The sequence below is a fragment of the Carlito syrichta genome, unplaced genomic scaffold (genome assembly GCF_000164805.1).
Source record: "Carlito syrichta isolate Samal-C Ts95f unplaced genomic scaffold, Tarsius_syrichta-2.0.1 Scaffold288255, whole genome shotgun sequence".
Lineage (NCBI taxonomy): Eukaryota > Metazoa > Chordata > Mammalia > Primates > Tarsiidae > Carlito > Carlito syrichta.
Window position 1 is genome coordinate 114,091 of NW_007232351.1, and position 18,327 is coordinate 132,417.

An 18,327-nucleotide genomic window follows, 5' to 3' on the forward strand; every position below is an offset into this window, starting at 1 on the left:
CTGCACACGTGTGTTTATCGCAGCGTTGTTCACAATATCAAGAACCTGGAAACAACCATGCTGCCCATCAAAAGAGGACTGGATTAAAAAAATGTGGTACATATACACGATGGAATACTACGCAGCCATAAAAAAGAACAAAATCATGAATTTCGCAGCAACCTGGATGGAACTAGAGTCTATAATACTGAGTGACCTCACACAGAAACAAAGATCAGAATATCACATGTTCTCACTCATATAAAGGACCTTGAACATCCAATGTAATACTATAAGAAAATGACTGACGGTACTAGGAAACTATGGGGGGGAAGGAGATGGGATTAACAGTAGCAAATATCTGTCTGGGGCTGGGAAAACACCTCTTATCAACAGGGTGTCTGAATGAAACGTAATTGTACACCTAACCCTTAACTGTACCCCACAAAACTATAATAAAAATACTGATTAATTATTAAAAAAAAAAAATTCTCAGGTGTTGGACTATGCTATCCAGAACCATTTGGAAGTTCTAACTTATTTTATGTTTACTGGCAAATAATAGTTTCAATAGCCTTGTTCCTACTTTTGCACTATAGGATTATTCTTTGTAGGGTGAAAATGATAATTCTGGCTCCTGAGATACAATTTTAGAGTCAGTTAACTTAGTTTTAAAGTTGTTGCTTAGAAAGAAATGAAGGCAGGTTGGTAATTTCATAAAAATATGAGTAGTGATTCACAACTATGGGAAGGAAGCAAAATGTGAGGATAGCTTATATTCTAGTGCTTTCTGTGTTAGGAATTAAACTATCTGTTATGTTCATTTTTAATAGTATTTTGATGTCCTGAAATGACAGTGTATCTTCCTGCGAGATTTTTTTTGCCTTATATCTATTTATTTATTTATTTATTTATTTTTGAAGATGTGGGGTACAATTCAGGGTTAGGTATACAAATGTTCATTATACAGTACCCTTGTTGATGAGATGTGCCCCTCACTCCCTTGACAGTTTCCCTCAACTGCCAATCCCACCCCCTCCTCCCCTGGCAGTTTCCCACTACTGCCAATCCCTTTCTTATAGGATTATGATAATTGTTCAAGGTCTGCTTATGAGTGAGAACATATAAGAGAACATACTCTGTTCTTTGTTTCTGTGATAGATCACTGAGTATGATAGACTCTAAATCCAAGTTACTGCGAAGTCCATATGTTTGTCCTTCTTTATGGCTGCATAATATTCCATTGTGTACATGTCCCACATTTAAAAAATATAGCTCTGCTTTGATGGACACCATGGTTAGTGCCATGTTTTTGCTATTGTGAATAGAGCTGGAATAGACATGTGTGTGCAGGTATCTTTTTTGCAGAATGATTTGAGTTCTTCTGGGTATATTCCCAATAAGAGCTTTGCTGGGTCATATGAAAGGTCAATTTCTAGTTCTTTCAGAAATTGCCACACTGTCTTCCAGAGGGGTAGTACTAGTTTGCATTCCTACCAGCAGTGGAGAAGCATCCCCTTTTCTCCGCATCCTCGCCAGCATCTGTTGTTTGTTTTATTAATGGTGGCCATTTTTACTGGGGTTAGGTGGTATCTCAATGTAGTTTTGATTTGCATTTATCTGATGATGAATGAGGCTGAGCACTTTTTCATGTGTCTGTTGGCTACTTGTATATCTTCTTTTGAGAAGTGTCTATTCGTGTCTTTTGCCCACTTTTTCATGGGACTGTTTTTTTTCTTTTCAGTACGTTTGAATTCCTTGTAGATTCTAGATGTTAGGCCTTTGTCAGATATACAGATATGCAAATATTTTTTTCCCATTCTGTGGGCTGTCTCCCTGCTTTCTTGATGGTTTCTTTTGCTTTGCAGAAGCTCGTCAGTTTGATGAGGTCCCACCTGTCTATCTTATTTCTTATGGTATGGACACTTAGGATTTTGATCAGGAATTGGTTGCCCATTCCAATTTTCATAAGGGAGTTTCCTGCATTATCTAATAGATTCTAATAGTTTAAGATTTTACGTTTAGGTCTTTGATCTATTTAGAGTCAATTTTTGTGTATGGTGATAGGTAGGGGTCCTGTTTCAATTTTCTGCATGTGATCAACCAGTTTTCCCAGCACCATTTACTGAATAGGTTCTCCCCTCCCCAGTAGTTATTGTTGGAGGCTTTGTCAAAGATGAGTTGGTTGAGGAATTGAGACTTTGCTTCCGGAATCTCTATCCTATTCCATTGGCCTGTATGCCTGTTCTTGCACCACTACCAGTCTGTTTTGATTACTGTAGTCTTATAGTAAAGTTTGAAGTCTGGAAGTGTGATACCTCCTGCTCTGTTTCTTTTGCTAAGGATTGTTATGGCCATTTTTGGTCGTTTATGTTTCCATATGAATTTCTGTATTGTCATTTCCAGGTTTGAGAAGAATGATATTGGTCATTGAATGTGTATTGCGTTGAATCTGTAGATTGCCTTTGGTAGGATGAACATCCTAACAATGTTAATTGTTCTTACTCATGAGTATGGATTATTTTTCCATTTGTTTGTGTCTTCTTGGATTTCTTTGAGCAGTGTTTTGTAGTTCTCATTGTAAATGTCTTTCACTTCTCTGGTTAGGAAGATGCCGAGGTATTTCTTTTTGTGTGTGTGACTATTGTGAATGGGATTGTGCTTTTTATTTGGTTCTCTGCCTGCTTGTTGTTGGCGTATAATACAACCATCTTTGCACATTTATTTTGTACCCTGAGACTTTGCCAAAGTCCTTTGTCAGTGCAAGCAGGCTTTTGACGGATTCTTTTGGTTTTTCGAGGTATAGGATCATATCATCAGCAAAGGGGGATAACTTGACTTCCTCTTTTCCTATTTGATATCCCTGGTTTCCTTCTCTTGTCTAATTGCCCTAGCTAGGACTTCCAACACGATGTTGAACAAGAGGGGTAAGAGTGGGCAGCCTTGTCTTGTTCTAGTTTTCATGGGAAATGTTTCTAGGTTCTGTCCATTTATTTTTGCGTTATTTTTAAGAGCTTGTGTCTTGTGCTCTGTTGCCCAGGCTGGACTTGAACTCCTAGACTCAAGCAATCCTCTTGTCTCTTGAGTAGTTGAGACTATAGGTGTGTGTCACTGCACTCGATATTTGGGCATTATTTTATCTTCACTCATTTATTGAAGACTTGTAATGTTAAGACTTCATTTTCACTGAGAATTATAATGGTATCATGTTTTTTAGGCCTGAATGTATTAAGGTTAATTTAATCTAACATATAACTTTCAGTTGAGGGAACTAAGGAGAGCAACATTAAATGACTTAAGGTTTCATGGCCAGCTAGTGGTCTAGTTGGGCCTAATATCAGTTTTTGATTTTCAGTCTAGGTTTATTTCTACTGCTTCTCCCTTAGTGGTAAAAAGCTTGGGTGTAGATACATGTACAATTGGTTACATTTTAAAATATTCTTAATCACTTTGGGATTTCAGATTGCCTGTTTTTTTTTAATATTCCTTTGCTCTGTAAGCCCTAGCAACTTCATACTCCACTGAAGTGATACTTAATTATCAGATACCACATAGGAAATGTAGACTCTATACTTAGGAGAGATTAAGCCAAGGGGTTTTCCAAAATAGTATATTGTCTTTAAGGAAGCTCAACATTATGCTCCTGATGTCAAATCATAATGGCTTCCAGGAAATATATTTCTTTAACATGGATCTTACATTTCACCTTTGGCATCTCAATGTAGGGGAAAACTGATTAGCTATCCATGGATGCTGTGGATACCTGGATAATATTTATTCTTTGGGGAATACATTATTAAAGAGAGAAGAGGAAGCAAGATTTCTTAAGTCGCTTTCTGGAAACTTTCACTTTATATTCTACTCCATACCTCATGCGATTCTTTATGAAGTTTTTTTAGTTTTGTAAAGTGGATGATGTGATAAAAATGTTTCAGTAATAATTATGAACTCAAAATTCCTACTTTTGAGTTTTATATATTATTTGAACATGTGATAAAAAAATTCCTCCTGACTGTGAGCTCCATGAGAGCAGGAACTATCTATTTTTGTTTCTTGCTTTGTTTCCAGCATATAGATGATTGATTGGCATAATGTAGGTGGTCAATACATTTTTCCAAATGACTGCATGGATGAATAAAATTAAATATTATTGGTTTAAAACTTTTACATTTCTACTGCCCAAGGTGCTGGGATTACAGGCAAAAAACCCCCCAAAAAACCTTTTGCATTTTATTAATATTAATGGTATTTTGTAATCACGTTACTGTGGAATGTATGGTATCATAAGATTATGTTGTCAAGCATAATTTAACTGCCATTTCTTCCATGAAAAAATTGTACTATATGCTGTTCTTTTGGCAATTTACACTTTCTATCCTCTGGTTAAGGAACAAAACTGACGTCTTTTTTAGACTGTTTGCTTCTTGAGAATATGTAAGCCCTGGGTCATTTTCATATCTTATCTAATCACTCCCTATGTATAGTAAATAGGAAAAGCACTAAAAAACAAAATTAGGATATTTAATTGATGCATGCTAATTATAATACTACTCTATAACTTAGTGTAGCTGAATTAATTAAATAACTGAGCATCTCTTTGAAGGCCTAGTATTATTGATGACATAGCAATAAACAAGTCCATGGTCTCATTTGGTTTATAGTCTGGCAGGTGATATAGATATTAAATATGTAATGACAATAGCCTACAGCTACTCAGAAGACCGAGGCAGGAGGATCTCTTGAGCCCAGGAATCGAGGCCAAAGTGCACTATGTTTGCGCCTCTGAATGACCACTGCACTCCAGTCTGGACAACATAACAAGAGTTTGTCTTAAAAAAAAAAAAAAGAAAAAGAAAGTAATGACCGTGAAAGCACATACTGGGGATCTGACCAAGGCAAGGTGTCAAGAAAGGACCCCAGGAAGTCATTTTAAAGCAGGTAACTGAGGATGATAGATTTAGGCAGGAGGAGGAACAGGAAGAGCAGAAGGGGAGATCCTTACAAGTGGAGAGATCAGCAGTTGAGAAGAAAACCCAGATGTCTCAATTTAAGACCTGAATGAAGTTTACTGTAGTTCAGTGGTGAAGAAGAGCAAGAAATGAGACTGGAAAGAAAAGCAGAGACCAAATTATGGAGGGTTTTTGGATTGGGCTAATATTTTATTTTAAGGGCAAATTGGGGCCGGGCATGGTGGCTCACATTTGTAAACCCAGCACTTTGGGAGGCTGTGGTGGAAGGATAGCTTGAGCCCAGTTCAAAGATGCAGTGAACTCTGTGTCACTGCAGCCCAGCCTGGGTGACAGAGTGAGACAACGTGACTCAAAATGATGATGATGATGATGATGATAATAATAATAATAATGATAATAATAATAGGTAAACTGTTTTAAGCTGGTTAATGACCAGATTTTTATTTCTGAAGGTTATGCTGGCATTCTAGTGATTTTGGACTAGGAGTGAGCGGGATTTAATGAAATCTAAATAGATACGAAGATTTGTAGGGTCTTCCTTCTTTGAGTGGAGACTGCTTAAGCGGAGGGCTTTGGCAAATTACTTCACCTCTCTATCCTTCAATTCTATCATCTGTGCCATGGGGATAATGTTTTTTATTTCATAGGGTTGTCATGATCAAATGGGTTTAAAGACGTAAAGTGCAGTAACTAGACCACTTTAAGGGTTAACAAATAAATGTTAACTATCATCATAATTATCTTGGACTATTTGTATGGATTTGTTTTACATAGATTCTCACCTGTAGAGTTTTCCAAAATGCATGCCTGTACCATACTCCTGGAGAGCTGATCCTGACATCTCTAATTCTAAAAAGGTTGTCTGATGATTCTCATGTTCACCAAATACTAGTCCTTGAGATGTAAGTGCTGTTCTAATGTGCAGATGGAGACTTTCTTCATCCTGGGCATTCAGCTTATAGTCTTCAGGTGTTGAGTCACTTACCCCAGTGCACAAAGAACCGTTTGGTGTAGATTTAGGTAGGTCCTAGTGGAACAGAAGAATCATAAAAATAAGTTACACTTGATGGTGGTAGTATGGTAGTTTGTGTTATGTTGTGAACCATGAGGTGACATTTACTACTTATTAACTTGGTAGTATATTTAACTCAGTGACTAGCTGATGTATTATATTACTTACAGGTCAGAAGTTTCATGTGTTCAAATAATGGCACCTTTTCTAAGGTATCTATATTGTGAACCATCCCAACTACAAGAGTATGCTAACCTTCGAGTAGCCCTGCTGAAAGTCTTGCTTCAACCCCGAGTTCTTTGTGACAAAGAACAACCATCAATGTTGGAACAGCAGATACTTCAACTGTGTTGTGACATGGTTCCGTGTTTGCAGGTAAGGTCTTTCGTACTCTATCACTAATATAGATTCAGCATCAGTGTTTATTAGTGTCATACATAAAGTATATCTAGAACATACTTGATTTGGCAAACTCAGATATGATACTGACTCTAGAAATGTTTGTAGTCTTTTGGAGAAGATAAAGGAACAAAATCTAGATTTAGCATTAATATATACTATTTTAACCAAATTCATAGAAATTATACATTAATATTATTCATCCAGGGATTAACAGGAATGAAAAATTTCTTTTGTTTAGGAAAGACTTGTCAGGGAAAAGATTTTGAATTGAGTTTCACCTTGTGAAGACACTGGGATAGTAACAAGAAAAAAAAAAGACTTCTTTGTGCATATTTTAAAAAGATATGTCTCTGGGCAGATATAGCCCTATGATGCAAAGCCTGGTGAGCTGATTACTGGCTAAATTTCACTTTCCACAGTCCCCTTCCAGTATATGCAGTGGCTCTGAGGGACTCTGATCTTGAGAAGCACACAGAAGTAAATGAGTTAGGAAAAATACTGTATTATCTATTCTTATAATTCAAAGATGAATGAAAGGTGATTAACAGAGATATGGATAAAATGGAGACGGAGTTCATGGGAAAGAGAAAGTTGAGCTAATTCTGTGTAATTGGAGATTAAAAGAAAATTTCAATTGCCAGTGTAGTGATTTTAGTATAGTGATTCATTTACCAGGCTATCCCCCTCCCATAATGGAGGTTTGCCATTTGCCTGGAATCTGAGCACCATGCTGCTTAGCTGTTGGAGGAAATCTGTGAATATATTTCAAAGTGATCACTTGAGGTCACAGATGACCTGTTTTAAGTTTGTGTTGGTAAGGAACGACTAGAGTAAATCTTTCCTTTGCGACTCATAAATAGGCTTTCCTGTAATCAAGGCAGAGAAAATTTAATTAAACTGAATTCTCCTGTGGCTTTTCCAAAGCTTTTGTTTTGTGTGGGCAGTAAAGCAATGTATAGGCAGAACATCTTGCACTAGGATACATTTTTTCCACACCAGGCCTGTATTACCCTACGCCGTGCTCTTTGGTAAGTGCTTGCCTTCATCTTCATGAACCTGTATTGACAAGCCTAAATACTTTTAGAAATGAGCTCTGGGGAAGATTTCTGGGACTCTGTGGCTTGTTAATATAACAGATATGTGAGAAAAAAAGGGATACATCGTTTGGAATTAGTGGAACTGGCAGCATAAATTTACTTAATCACTTTAACAGAACAGCTTTACTAGAATGAAGAGAGCTAGGAGTCTAAAGGCAAAATAATCCAGTTCCCGCTCATGACAGGTACTTCCTATGCTCTATAAAACATAACTGTCCCATGACTAACTAAATATTTTCGTGACAGAAGGAGCATACTGTCCTGCAAGGCAGCCGTCTTTTTAGCAAGTACTTCTTATTGACCTCTATTTTTCTAGTGACTCACTAGTTTACATTCTTCTCAGAACAATACAAATAAGCTTCTAAAAAACCCTATCTGTATTCTAAATGGTCTTATTTTTTCCCCTTCCTTTCCATTCTTTCTTCCCTCTCCCCCTTCTTTTTTTCTTTCATCACATTCTTCTCCATTTCATCACATGTGAAATGGTTTCTAGACTTCTTACTGTCCTTTGCCAGGAATTCTCTAGTTCACTGGTGCTTGAAATATGCTACTGTGAAATGGTCTTCTTAGAGCTGCATACAATGCTGTCAATGTGGTCTGACCTATACTGAGCACTGGGATAGTATCACATTTAAATTAACTTTAAGAAAATTTATTTTATTTAGAAATAGCTATGCCACCCTATTGACCTCTGATGTGAGAGTGGTCAGTGAAACTCCTGTTTCTTTTTCTTCTCACGCCAATTGTGCTTCCATTTTATATTTGTAGAAGTCTGTTTTTCATTTTAATTGCAACTCTTGTCACCTCACATATTATCCATTGCACATGATCTATTTCTATTAATACATAAAGATTGAACATTACTTCAAAATTATTTGTTTAGAATTTTGAGAATGTTAGAGATTAGAGAGCCTTTAATACTAGCTTGCTGAGGTTGTCTTTGAATTTTTTTTTTATTATGGAAAATTTCAAGTATGCACAAAAACTATACACAGTGAAATATACCATCAAATAAACATTTGGCGTTACTTTGTTTTAAACCTGTCTTGTTGGCCTTTAGATTTTCGTACTGTATGTTTGCAAGAGAGCAAAATACTTTAGCTATTGGAATGTTCACATTTATTTTTTATAAATTAATATTTTCTGCTGTTTCTTTCCCTTGATTTTCTAATTTTCTTTCTCTTGTTGACTAGGAACTGATTTTTATTTCTGACTGTAACTTGTAGTTGTTTGGGCTATTATGGTGATAACTGCTGGTAAAAGGTACAGCTGGTCAACTGTAGGCTTTCCTCTTGATGAATTTAACAAACACAAGCCTTCTGATTGAAGCAGATGGTTCATTGTTTGTAATCTCTGGGAAATGCCAATATGTCTGTGAGAGGACCATATCCTTAATACCAACTCCAGAATTTTGATCAGAACAGCTGGGTTTGAATTGAACTGGGATTTTCAAGAGCACCCAAGTCCTTCCTATCTAATATGTTATCCTGTTGAGAGGACATCCTATATGGTCTTTTATTACATCTGCCAAGTGTGGAAATGATGCTCTCAGTTAAGGCTGTCTGAGCAAATGTCTTGCAGATGAAAGGTTTAGCAACATGTTAAACTAACATTGTGACCCTTTACTACCAGTTATCTATGTTGGAATTGTAGAAAGGAGAGTTTATTTGGAGAACTCAAAACCGTCCTTAATTATTTTCCCTCGATACGTTGGCACTGTCATGTAATTTGTCTTAAGACATCTGCACTAAGAGAAACTAGGAAAATAAATGGAAATAATTTGTGCCAGCCAGCAGTAACAAAACCAGTAGCAAACTGTATTTTGGCTAGTGACAAAAAAAAGAAGGCACAGTTGTATTGTTTAACCCTCACTGAGTTATAGAACTTTTTAAAATCTCAAGTCTTTGTAGGTTTAGAAGATTTGGGATTTTATTGTTAAAAGCTTCTTGTATAACTTAAAACTATCTTTTGGTTAGTATATTATTTTAATATAATGATTTTTAAAAAACAGATTAAAGATTTGATACAGACAACAGAAGTGATGCTGTTTATCGAGGAAGTATATTTAAGTCTTTTGCGTTATCCCGTTTTCTGGAAAACTCAGCTTACTCAACTGACCCTTCAGCTGCTATGTGTCTGTGAAGTCAGCTTAAAGATAACTGGAGAATGCTCATCTTTAGTTCGCCTTTTAGAACACAGTGTTGAACTTCTGAAGGAGGTAAGGATAGCAGGAAATTTTAGCGTGTCGGTTATCACTCAAGTATAATAATTGGATGGATGTGTTCATTTACTTTATTGCATGTCAGAGATGTTCTGATCTAATACCATTGGATCATACTACTACTGTACTAATATATCATTTGTTAGAAAAGGGCATCATTAAAGTTCTCTTTAGAACATCGATTAAGGATCTACCACTGTGGTCTTTTTTCATTTATTCATGAACATAAGTATTGAACATTTACTATATGCCAGGCTCTATAGAATACCTAGATGAAAAAGTACATTCTGTGATTCAAGAGAGGTACAGATATGCAAATAAGTAATTGGAATACAATCAGATAAATGCTCTTATGGGAGTATATTTAAAGAGTAATGGGAGCACAAATTAAGGGAAGTAGGGCATGAGTTGACATTTGAAGACTGAATGGAGTTTGCCTGATACAAAGGCCTGATGGGCATTCCAGCTGGGAGAAGAGCATATTCCCAGATACAGAAACATGAAAGAGCAGGCAGGTATGGCCTGTTCAGAAAACAAGAGGGTTGAGTATTGTTGAAAGATTAAGGTACAAGACATAGAGCTTGGCCTGTCTTCCATGTCACACAAATGCATTTGCATTTTATCTTTTAGATACTGGTGTGCTGTTTAAGACCTTTCAGCAGACCTCATTTTTACTGTGTGGAAAATCTTTCTGGTGGAAGAGTAGAGGAGGATTTGGGGCTGTGCAATACTAATAGGGTAGGAAGTGAGGAGAGTGTCTTAGTTAGGGCTGTCATAACAAAATACCATGGACTAGGTGGCTTAAGCGATACATTTATTTCTCATAGTTCTGGAGACGGGGGTGTCCAAGCTCAGGGTGCTAGAAGATCCTGTTCCTGGTGAAGTTTCTCTTTTTGGCTTGCAGATGGGCAGCCTTCTCACTGTGTCCTCACATGGTAGAAAGAGAGTGTGGGCATTCTAGTGTCTTTTTATAAGATCACTAACCCATTTGCATTAGGACCCCACCATGATGACTGCATTTAACTTTAATTTCTTCCTTACTCCAAATGCAGTCACATTGGAGTTGGGGCTTTAACATACACATTTTTGGGGAGCACAATTCGGTTCATAGCTGGGGGCTAATCAGGGAAATGGGAGTGAGAAAAGAGAGATATAGAAGATGGAATCAGTAAGGCTTTATGGCTAATTAGATGGTCAAGGAGAGGTCCTTGGTAGAGTCTCATCTTCCTGGTTTGGGATAATGAATGGTTCCATATACTTTGAGAAATGGTAGCTGATGTTAGAAGGAAGATCATTAATTTGGTTTTAGATATGCTTTCTTTGAGGTATATATGAAGGGGGACCCAAAAAAGCCTAGAATTATCTTTTAGAGGGTGAGCCTCTGGTGGGACAGGCTTTCCCCACTACGTAAGTGTTCTAGGAGCCCATCAGCATCAGTGTACCAGCTAGTGTTGTGAGAGGCTACATTTGGCTTCAGGTTTTTTTGGAGATTTGTTCCATGCGTTTGCCCATTTCATAATGGGTGATTTACGAGCACACCTGCCCACACCACCCTGAGTGTTCAGCAGTTTTTGACGTTCAACTCCATGATCTCCATATCCCACCCTCCCTATTCACTCAATCCCACCCTGAGTGAATTTTTTTTTGTTTGTTTCCTTGAATGAAAAAAGTATTTAAAAGGAAATGTTTTGCCGATGTAGAAATGGTGAAACAAAAAAACAGCAGAAGCACTAAAAGGCATCAAAATCAATAAGTTCAGAAACTGTCGTGAGTGGTAGAAAAAGCGTATTGATAGGCATATTATATCTAATGGGGGAATACTTTGAAGCTGAGTGAAATGTAAACATTAAGAATGGATACAAGCCGGGCTCTGTGGCTCAGCCTGTAATCCCACGCCTTTGGGAGGCTGAGGTGAGTTGATTGCCTGAGCCTGTTGTTCGAGACCCACCTGCGCAGCGAACCCTCATCTCTATAGTAAATCAAAAAATCAGCCGGGCGTGGTAGTGCATGCCTGTAATTTCGGCTACTCAGAAGGCTGAGGCGGAAGGATCGCTGGAGCCTAGCAGGTTGAGGCTGTGGTGGCTGGGAGTGGCCACTGCACTCCAATCTGGGTAACCGAGTGAGACTCCAACTCAAAAAAAAAAAAAAGAATGGATACATAATTTTTAATAAATAAATTCCTTTTTTGGGGACCTTCCTTCATATGGATTATAGGTAGTTAGAGATATGATTTTGAAATTTCAGGATAGAAGCCTATGCTAAAAGTATGGATTTGTGGACATCTACTTAGGAGTAGGAATTTTAACTCTGAGATTGGATAACAGGGTTTGGGGTGGAACTCCCAGGAGTGTTGATACTGAGAGTTTTCTGATCAAGCAGAGTCTCAGAAAATGCTAGAAGGGTTATATACAAGCAGAAGAGACAGATGACATGAAAATCAATGGAATGAATATCTCAATAATGGAGAATGTTCAACAGTGTCACCTGTCATGGAGAGAGAAGGTAAAGGATGGAAAGTATTTGCAGGATGCAGCAAGTAAAAGTTTATTGTTCACATTGGAGGATGCAGTTTCAGTGCACTGGTGGTGGGTGGGAAATAGGAACTAAGAGAGTGAATGGTAGGTGAGTGCATGTAGATTTTGGTGGAAGGTGAGATCCTGGAAAAGCTCAAGTCATTTGTTAATATGTCAGTCTGATGATTAGAATGGTCTCATATATACTGGGACTCTAAATAATACTATAGTCTTTATTATATAATGATATATTATACTCATGTTAAATATATGTTTTATATACTGGATAAAATTATATATATATATTATATATGATAAAATAATTATCATCAAATGCCTATTCAGATGTATAATCATACCTTTTTGTATGATTATATATATTATATATAAGATATTAAATATAATTATACTTGGCTGGGCACAGTGTCTCACTCCTGTAATCCCAGCATTTTGGGAGGTTGAGGTGGAAGGATCACTTGAGCCCAGAGGAGTTCAAGACTAGCTTGGGCAATACAGTGAAACTTCATCTCTACAAAAATTAAAACATTAGCTGGGTATGGTGGTATGCCCTTTTAGCCCTTTTAGTCCTAGCTACTTAGGATGTTAAGATGGGAGGATTGGTTTCAGCCCAGGAGTTAGAGGCTGCTGTAAGCCATGATCATACCACTGCACTCCAGTCTTGGTGACAGAGTGAGATGCCAACTCAAAAAAAAAAATTATACTCTAGTAATTGTAATTATTATGTATAATAATACTATTAATTATATATTATACATAATTATTATAACTAATATATATCTATGACTATTATATACAGAACAGATATAATTATGCAGTATTTATTTCAGATAATATATAACTATATAAACGATTACATACGGAATAGATATAATTATGCAGTATTTATCTCATAGATAATAGATAGCTATATAAAGACATAATATTTTACATATAAATATATAGAAAAGTACTTTATAGGTAATTTTTTAGGTAAGAATATGTTACATATAAATATATAGAAAAATACTTTATAGGTTATTTTTTTGAAATTTAGAATCATGGGGTACATGTGAGGATTTGTTACATAAGTACATTGCATGCAGGTGAGGTTTGGGATTCTGAGGAGCCCTCCCCTTCCGCTCCAGTAGTGGTCATGGTACCCAATGGGTGATTTTGTATCCCTTATTCCCTGTCTCTCCTTTAGCAGTGTCCAGTGCCTGTTGTTCCTATCCTTGTGCCTGTGTGCCCAATGTTTAATGCCCATTTATGAATGAGAACATGTAGTAATCTGTTTTTGTTTTTGTAATAAATCACTTGGAATAATGGTCTCCAGCTACATTCTTGTTGGAGCAAAGGACATTATTTTGTTCTTCCTTATGGTATTCCATAGTGTAAATATACCACATTTTCTTTATCTAGCTCACCTTTGATGGGCATCTGGGTTGCTTCCAGGTTTTTGCTGTTGTGACTAGTGCTGCAATAAACATACAAATGCAAATTTTTTTTGGTAGAGTGATTTGTCTTCCTTTCGTTATAATCTCAGTAGTGGGATTCCTCAGTCAAATTGTAGCTCTATTTTTAGTTCTTTTAGAAACATCCAAATTGCTTTCCACAGGCGTTGAACTAGTTTACATTCCCACCAAGTATGTGATTGTTACCTTTTCTCCCCAACCTCATCAACATCTATTGTTTTTTGACTTTTTTAATAATAGCCATCCTGACCAAGTGTGAAGTGGTATCTCACTGTGGTTTTGATTTGTCATTTCTCTGATGATTATTGATGCTGAGCATTTTTTAATGTTTATTGGCTGCTTATATGTCTTCCTTTAAGAAGTGTCTGTTCATGTTCTTTGGTCACTTTTTTTTTCATAATCAATATTTTTTATTATGGTTTTGTGGGGTACAGTTAAAGGTTAGGTATACAATTATGTTTCATTCAGGCACCCTGTTGAATAAGAGGTGTTTCCCCATCCCCAGACAAATATTTGCTACTGTTAATCTCATCTCCCTCCCCCCCCATAGTTTCCCAGTACCATCAGTCATTTTCTTATAGTATTACGTTGGATGTTCAAGGTCCATTATATGAGTGAGAACATGTGATACTCGGATCTTTGTTTCTGTGAGAGGTCACTCAGTATTATAGACTCTAGTTCCATCCAGGTTGCTGCGAAGTTCATGATTTTGTTCTTTTTTATGGCTGCGTAGTATTCTATCATGTATATGTACCACATTTTTTAATCCAGTCCTCTTTTGATGGGCAGCATGGTTGTTTCCAGGTTCTTGCTATTGTGAACAATGCTGCAATAAAACATACGTGTGCAGTATCTTTTTTATAGAGTGATTTGAGTTCTTCAGGATATATTCCCAGTAGGGAGATTGCGGAGTCATAGGGGAGGTTGATATTTAGAGCTTTTAGGAATCGCCACACTGCTTTCCACAGAGGTTGCACTAGTTTACACTTCCACCAACAGTGTAAAAGTGTTCCCTTTTCACCACACCCTCTCCAGCAGCTGCTATTTTTTGAGTTGTTGATAATTGCCATTCTGACTGGAGTTAGGTGGTATCTCAGTGTGGTTTTGATTTGCATCTCCCTGATGGTTAGTGTGGTTGAACATTTCTTCATGTGTTTGTTGGCTGTTCGGATGTCCTCTTTTGTGAAGTGTCTGTTCATATCTTTTGCCCATTTTATAATGGGGTTGTTTGTTTTTTTCTTTTCAGCACGTTTTAGTTCCTTGTAGATCCAGGATATTAAGCCTTTGTCAGACCTGGAGTTGGCAAATACTTTTTCCCAGTCTGTAGGCTGTCTCCCTGCTCTCTTGATGGTTTCTTTGGCCTTGCAGAAGCTTGTACCAAGCCAGGTAAAGATCCAACAAAGAAAGAGAACTACAGGCCTAATTAAGAGAACTACCCTTAATTAGCATAGATATAAAATTCTCAGCATGATTCTAGCAAATCAGATCCAACAACAAATCATCCATCATGACCAAGTAGGCTTCATTCCTGGGATGCAAGGCTGGTTCAACATTCATAAAACCATAAATGTAATTAAATACATCAACAGATGTCAAAACAAAAACCACATGATTATATCATTAGATGCAGAAAAAGCTTTTGATAAAATCCAGCACCCCTTCTTGATAAAAACCCTTGAACATCTAGGCATATGGGCAACATACCTCAAAATAGTAAAAGCCATCTATGAGAAACCCACAGCCAGCATACTCCTAAATGGACAAAAATTGGAACCATTTCCCCTGAAAACTGAAACAAGACAAGGATGTCTACTCTCACCAATCCTGTTCAACATAGTATTGGTCACTTTTTAATGGTGTTATTTTTTTTCCTGTTGATTTGTTTGGGTTCCTTATAAATTCTGGATATTATTCTTTGTCAAATAGTTTGCAAATATTTTTTCCGATTCTGATGGTTGTCTCTTTATTCTCTTGATTTTTTTATTTTTGCTGTGCAGGAACTTTTTAACTTGGTAATGTCACACCTGGCAATTTTAGTTTTTGCTGCATTTGATTTTGAGGACTTGGCCATAGTTCATTGCCTGGACCAATGATGTTCAGGAGGGTGTTCCCTCAGGTTTTCTTCTAAGAGTCTTACAGTTTGAGGTGCCACATTAAGATCTTGATCCATTTTGAGTTATTTTTTATATATGGTGATAGGTAGTGGTTCAGTTTCGTTCTTCTGCATGTGGTTATACAGTTTTCCCAGCACCGTTTGCTAAATAGAATTTTGTTTACTTAGTGTTTGTTTTTCTCAGTTTTGTCAAAGATGAGTTGGTTGAAAGTCTGTGGTTTTATTTCAAGATTCTCTATCCTGTCCATTCGTCTATGTGTCTATTTTTGTACCAGCACTGTGCTGTTTTGGTTACTGTAGCCTTGTAGGAAACTTTGAAGTCCACTAGTGTGATACAGCCAGCTTTGGTCTTTTTGCTGAGGATTCCTTCAGCTACTTTTTTTGATTCCATATGAAGTTTTGTATTGTCTTTTCTATGTCTGTGAACAATGATGCTGGTAATTTGATAGGGATTGCATTGAATTTGTAGATTGCTTTGGGTAGTATGACTATCTTGATGGTATTGATTCTTCTAATTCATGAGCATGGGATGTTCTTCCATTTGTTGTGTCATCTTTGATTTCTGTAAGTAGTGTTTTGTAGTTCTTGTTGTAAAGATTTTTCTCCTCTTTGATTAGATATTAGATGAATACTGAGGTTTTTTTTTTTCTTGTAACTTGTGAATGGGATTATGATTTTTATTGGGTTCTCATTCTGCTTGTTAATGTCTAGAAATGCACTTTTTTTTTTTTTTGGCACATTGATTTTGTATCCTCAGTCTTTACCAAAGTCATTTATTAATACTAGAAGGTTTTTGGCAGAATCTCTAGGGTTTTCTTGGTATAGATTTATATCATTTGCATAAAGGGATACTTTAATTTCCTCCTTTCCTATTTGGAGACCTCTAATTTCTTTTTTCTACCTGATTGCTCTGGCTAGGACTTCTAGTACTATGTTAAATATGAGTGGTGAGAGTAGATATCTTTGTTTTGTTACTTCCTGCTGCTTCTTGCTAAATTTGATGTTGGCTGCAGGTTTGTCAAGATGGCATTTATTGTTTTGAGAAATATTTCTTAAATGGCTAGGTGTTTTAGAATTTTTGTCAAGAAGGATGTTGAGTTTTATAAAATGCTTTTTTTGCTTCTATTGAAATAATCATGTGGTTTAACATCTATTTATCTGGTGGATTACATTTATTGATTTTTATGTGTTGAACCAACCTTGCATCCCAGGAATGAAATCCACCTGTTTATGATGAATGATCCTTGAGCTATTAGATGAGATTTGCTAGAATCTTGTTGAGAATTTTTGCATCTATGTTCATCAGGGAAACTGGCCTTTAGTTTTCTTTCTTCATTGGGTCTTTGTCATTTTTGCATATCAGGATGATACTCGCTTCATAGAATGTACTAGGGAAGATTTCTTCTCAGTTGCTTGGGATACTCTCCTTAGGGTTAATATCAACTTTTCCTTGTACATCTGATTTAATTCAGCTGAGAAACCATCTGACCAAGGCCCTTTTTTTTTTGGTGCTGAGTTTTCTTATTCCTAAATTGATTTATTGACTTGTTATTGATCTGTTTAGGGTTTCAGTTTCTTCATGTTTCAATCTTGAGAGATTGTGTGTTTCCAGAAATTTATCCATTTCCTCTAGATTTTCTATCTTATTTGCATATAGATGTTCATAGCAATTTTTGATACTCTTTTATATTCCTTCAGGGTTAGTTGTAACATCACTTGTTTTCATTTCTGATTATGTTTATTCAAATTTTTTCTCTCCTTCTTTTTTTGGTTTATCTTGCCAGGGGCCTGTCAATTTTACTTATCCTTTCAAAGAACTAGCTTTTTGACTCCTTGTTCCTTTGTATGATTTTTTTTTTGTTTTTATTTCATTTTCTCTGATTTTACTTTGGTAATTTCCATTCTTCTAATAGTTTGCGGATTGGATTGTTCTTGTCTTTCCAGCTCTTTAGGTACAGAATTAGACAGTTTACTTGGGATTTCTCTATTTTCTTGGTGTGTGTGTGTGTATGTGTGTGTGTGTGTGTGTGTGTGTGTGTGTGTGTGTGTGTGTGTGTGTATGTGTGTGTGTGTGTGTGTGTGTAATGTTATAAACTTCCCTTTTAGCACCATTTTCATGGTATCTCAGAGATTTTGGTATATTGTGTCTTTCTACTCATTTGTTTCCAGGAATCTTTTAATTTTCATCTTGATTTCTGTGTTAATCCAAATGTTATTCAGAAACATGTTGTTTAATTTTTATGTATTTGTGTGTTTTTGAGGATTCCTGCTGGTGATATTTATTTTTATCCCACTGCTGTTTTACAAGATGCTTGGTACAATTTCGACTTTCTGAAATGTGTTCATGCTTGGTTTATGGCCAAGTATGTGGTCGATCATAGTATGTTCTATGTGCTGATGAGAGGAATCTGCATTCTGAGGTTGTTGGGTGGAGTGTTCTTATTATATCTAAAAAGTCCAGTGTCAAGTGTAGCTTCCAGTTTTCTTTGCATATGTAAATATTACCTAGATAAATTACTGAGAGTTCTATTAGCTGTAAATGTTGTAT

The 18,327-nt window shown here is 36.5% G+C and overlaps 1 protein-coding gene across 1 annotated transcript in view; it reads left to right on the forward strand.

Moving 5' to 3' along the window:
- Positions 1-18,327, forward strand: part of LOC103255563 (focadhesin-like) — a gene marked incomplete at its 3' end in the record, with an annotated part of 146,851 nt that overhangs the window by 74,585 nt on the left and 53,939 nt on the right. Inside the window, exons 7-8 of the mRNA XM_021710188.1 lie at positions 6,132-6,336; positions 9,472-9,678. Of these exons, the coding sequence (XP_021565863.1) occupies positions 6,132-6,336; positions 9,472-9,678 (412 nt within the window). The remainder of the gene's footprint in view (positions 1-6,131; positions 6,337-9,471; positions 9,679-18,327) is intronic.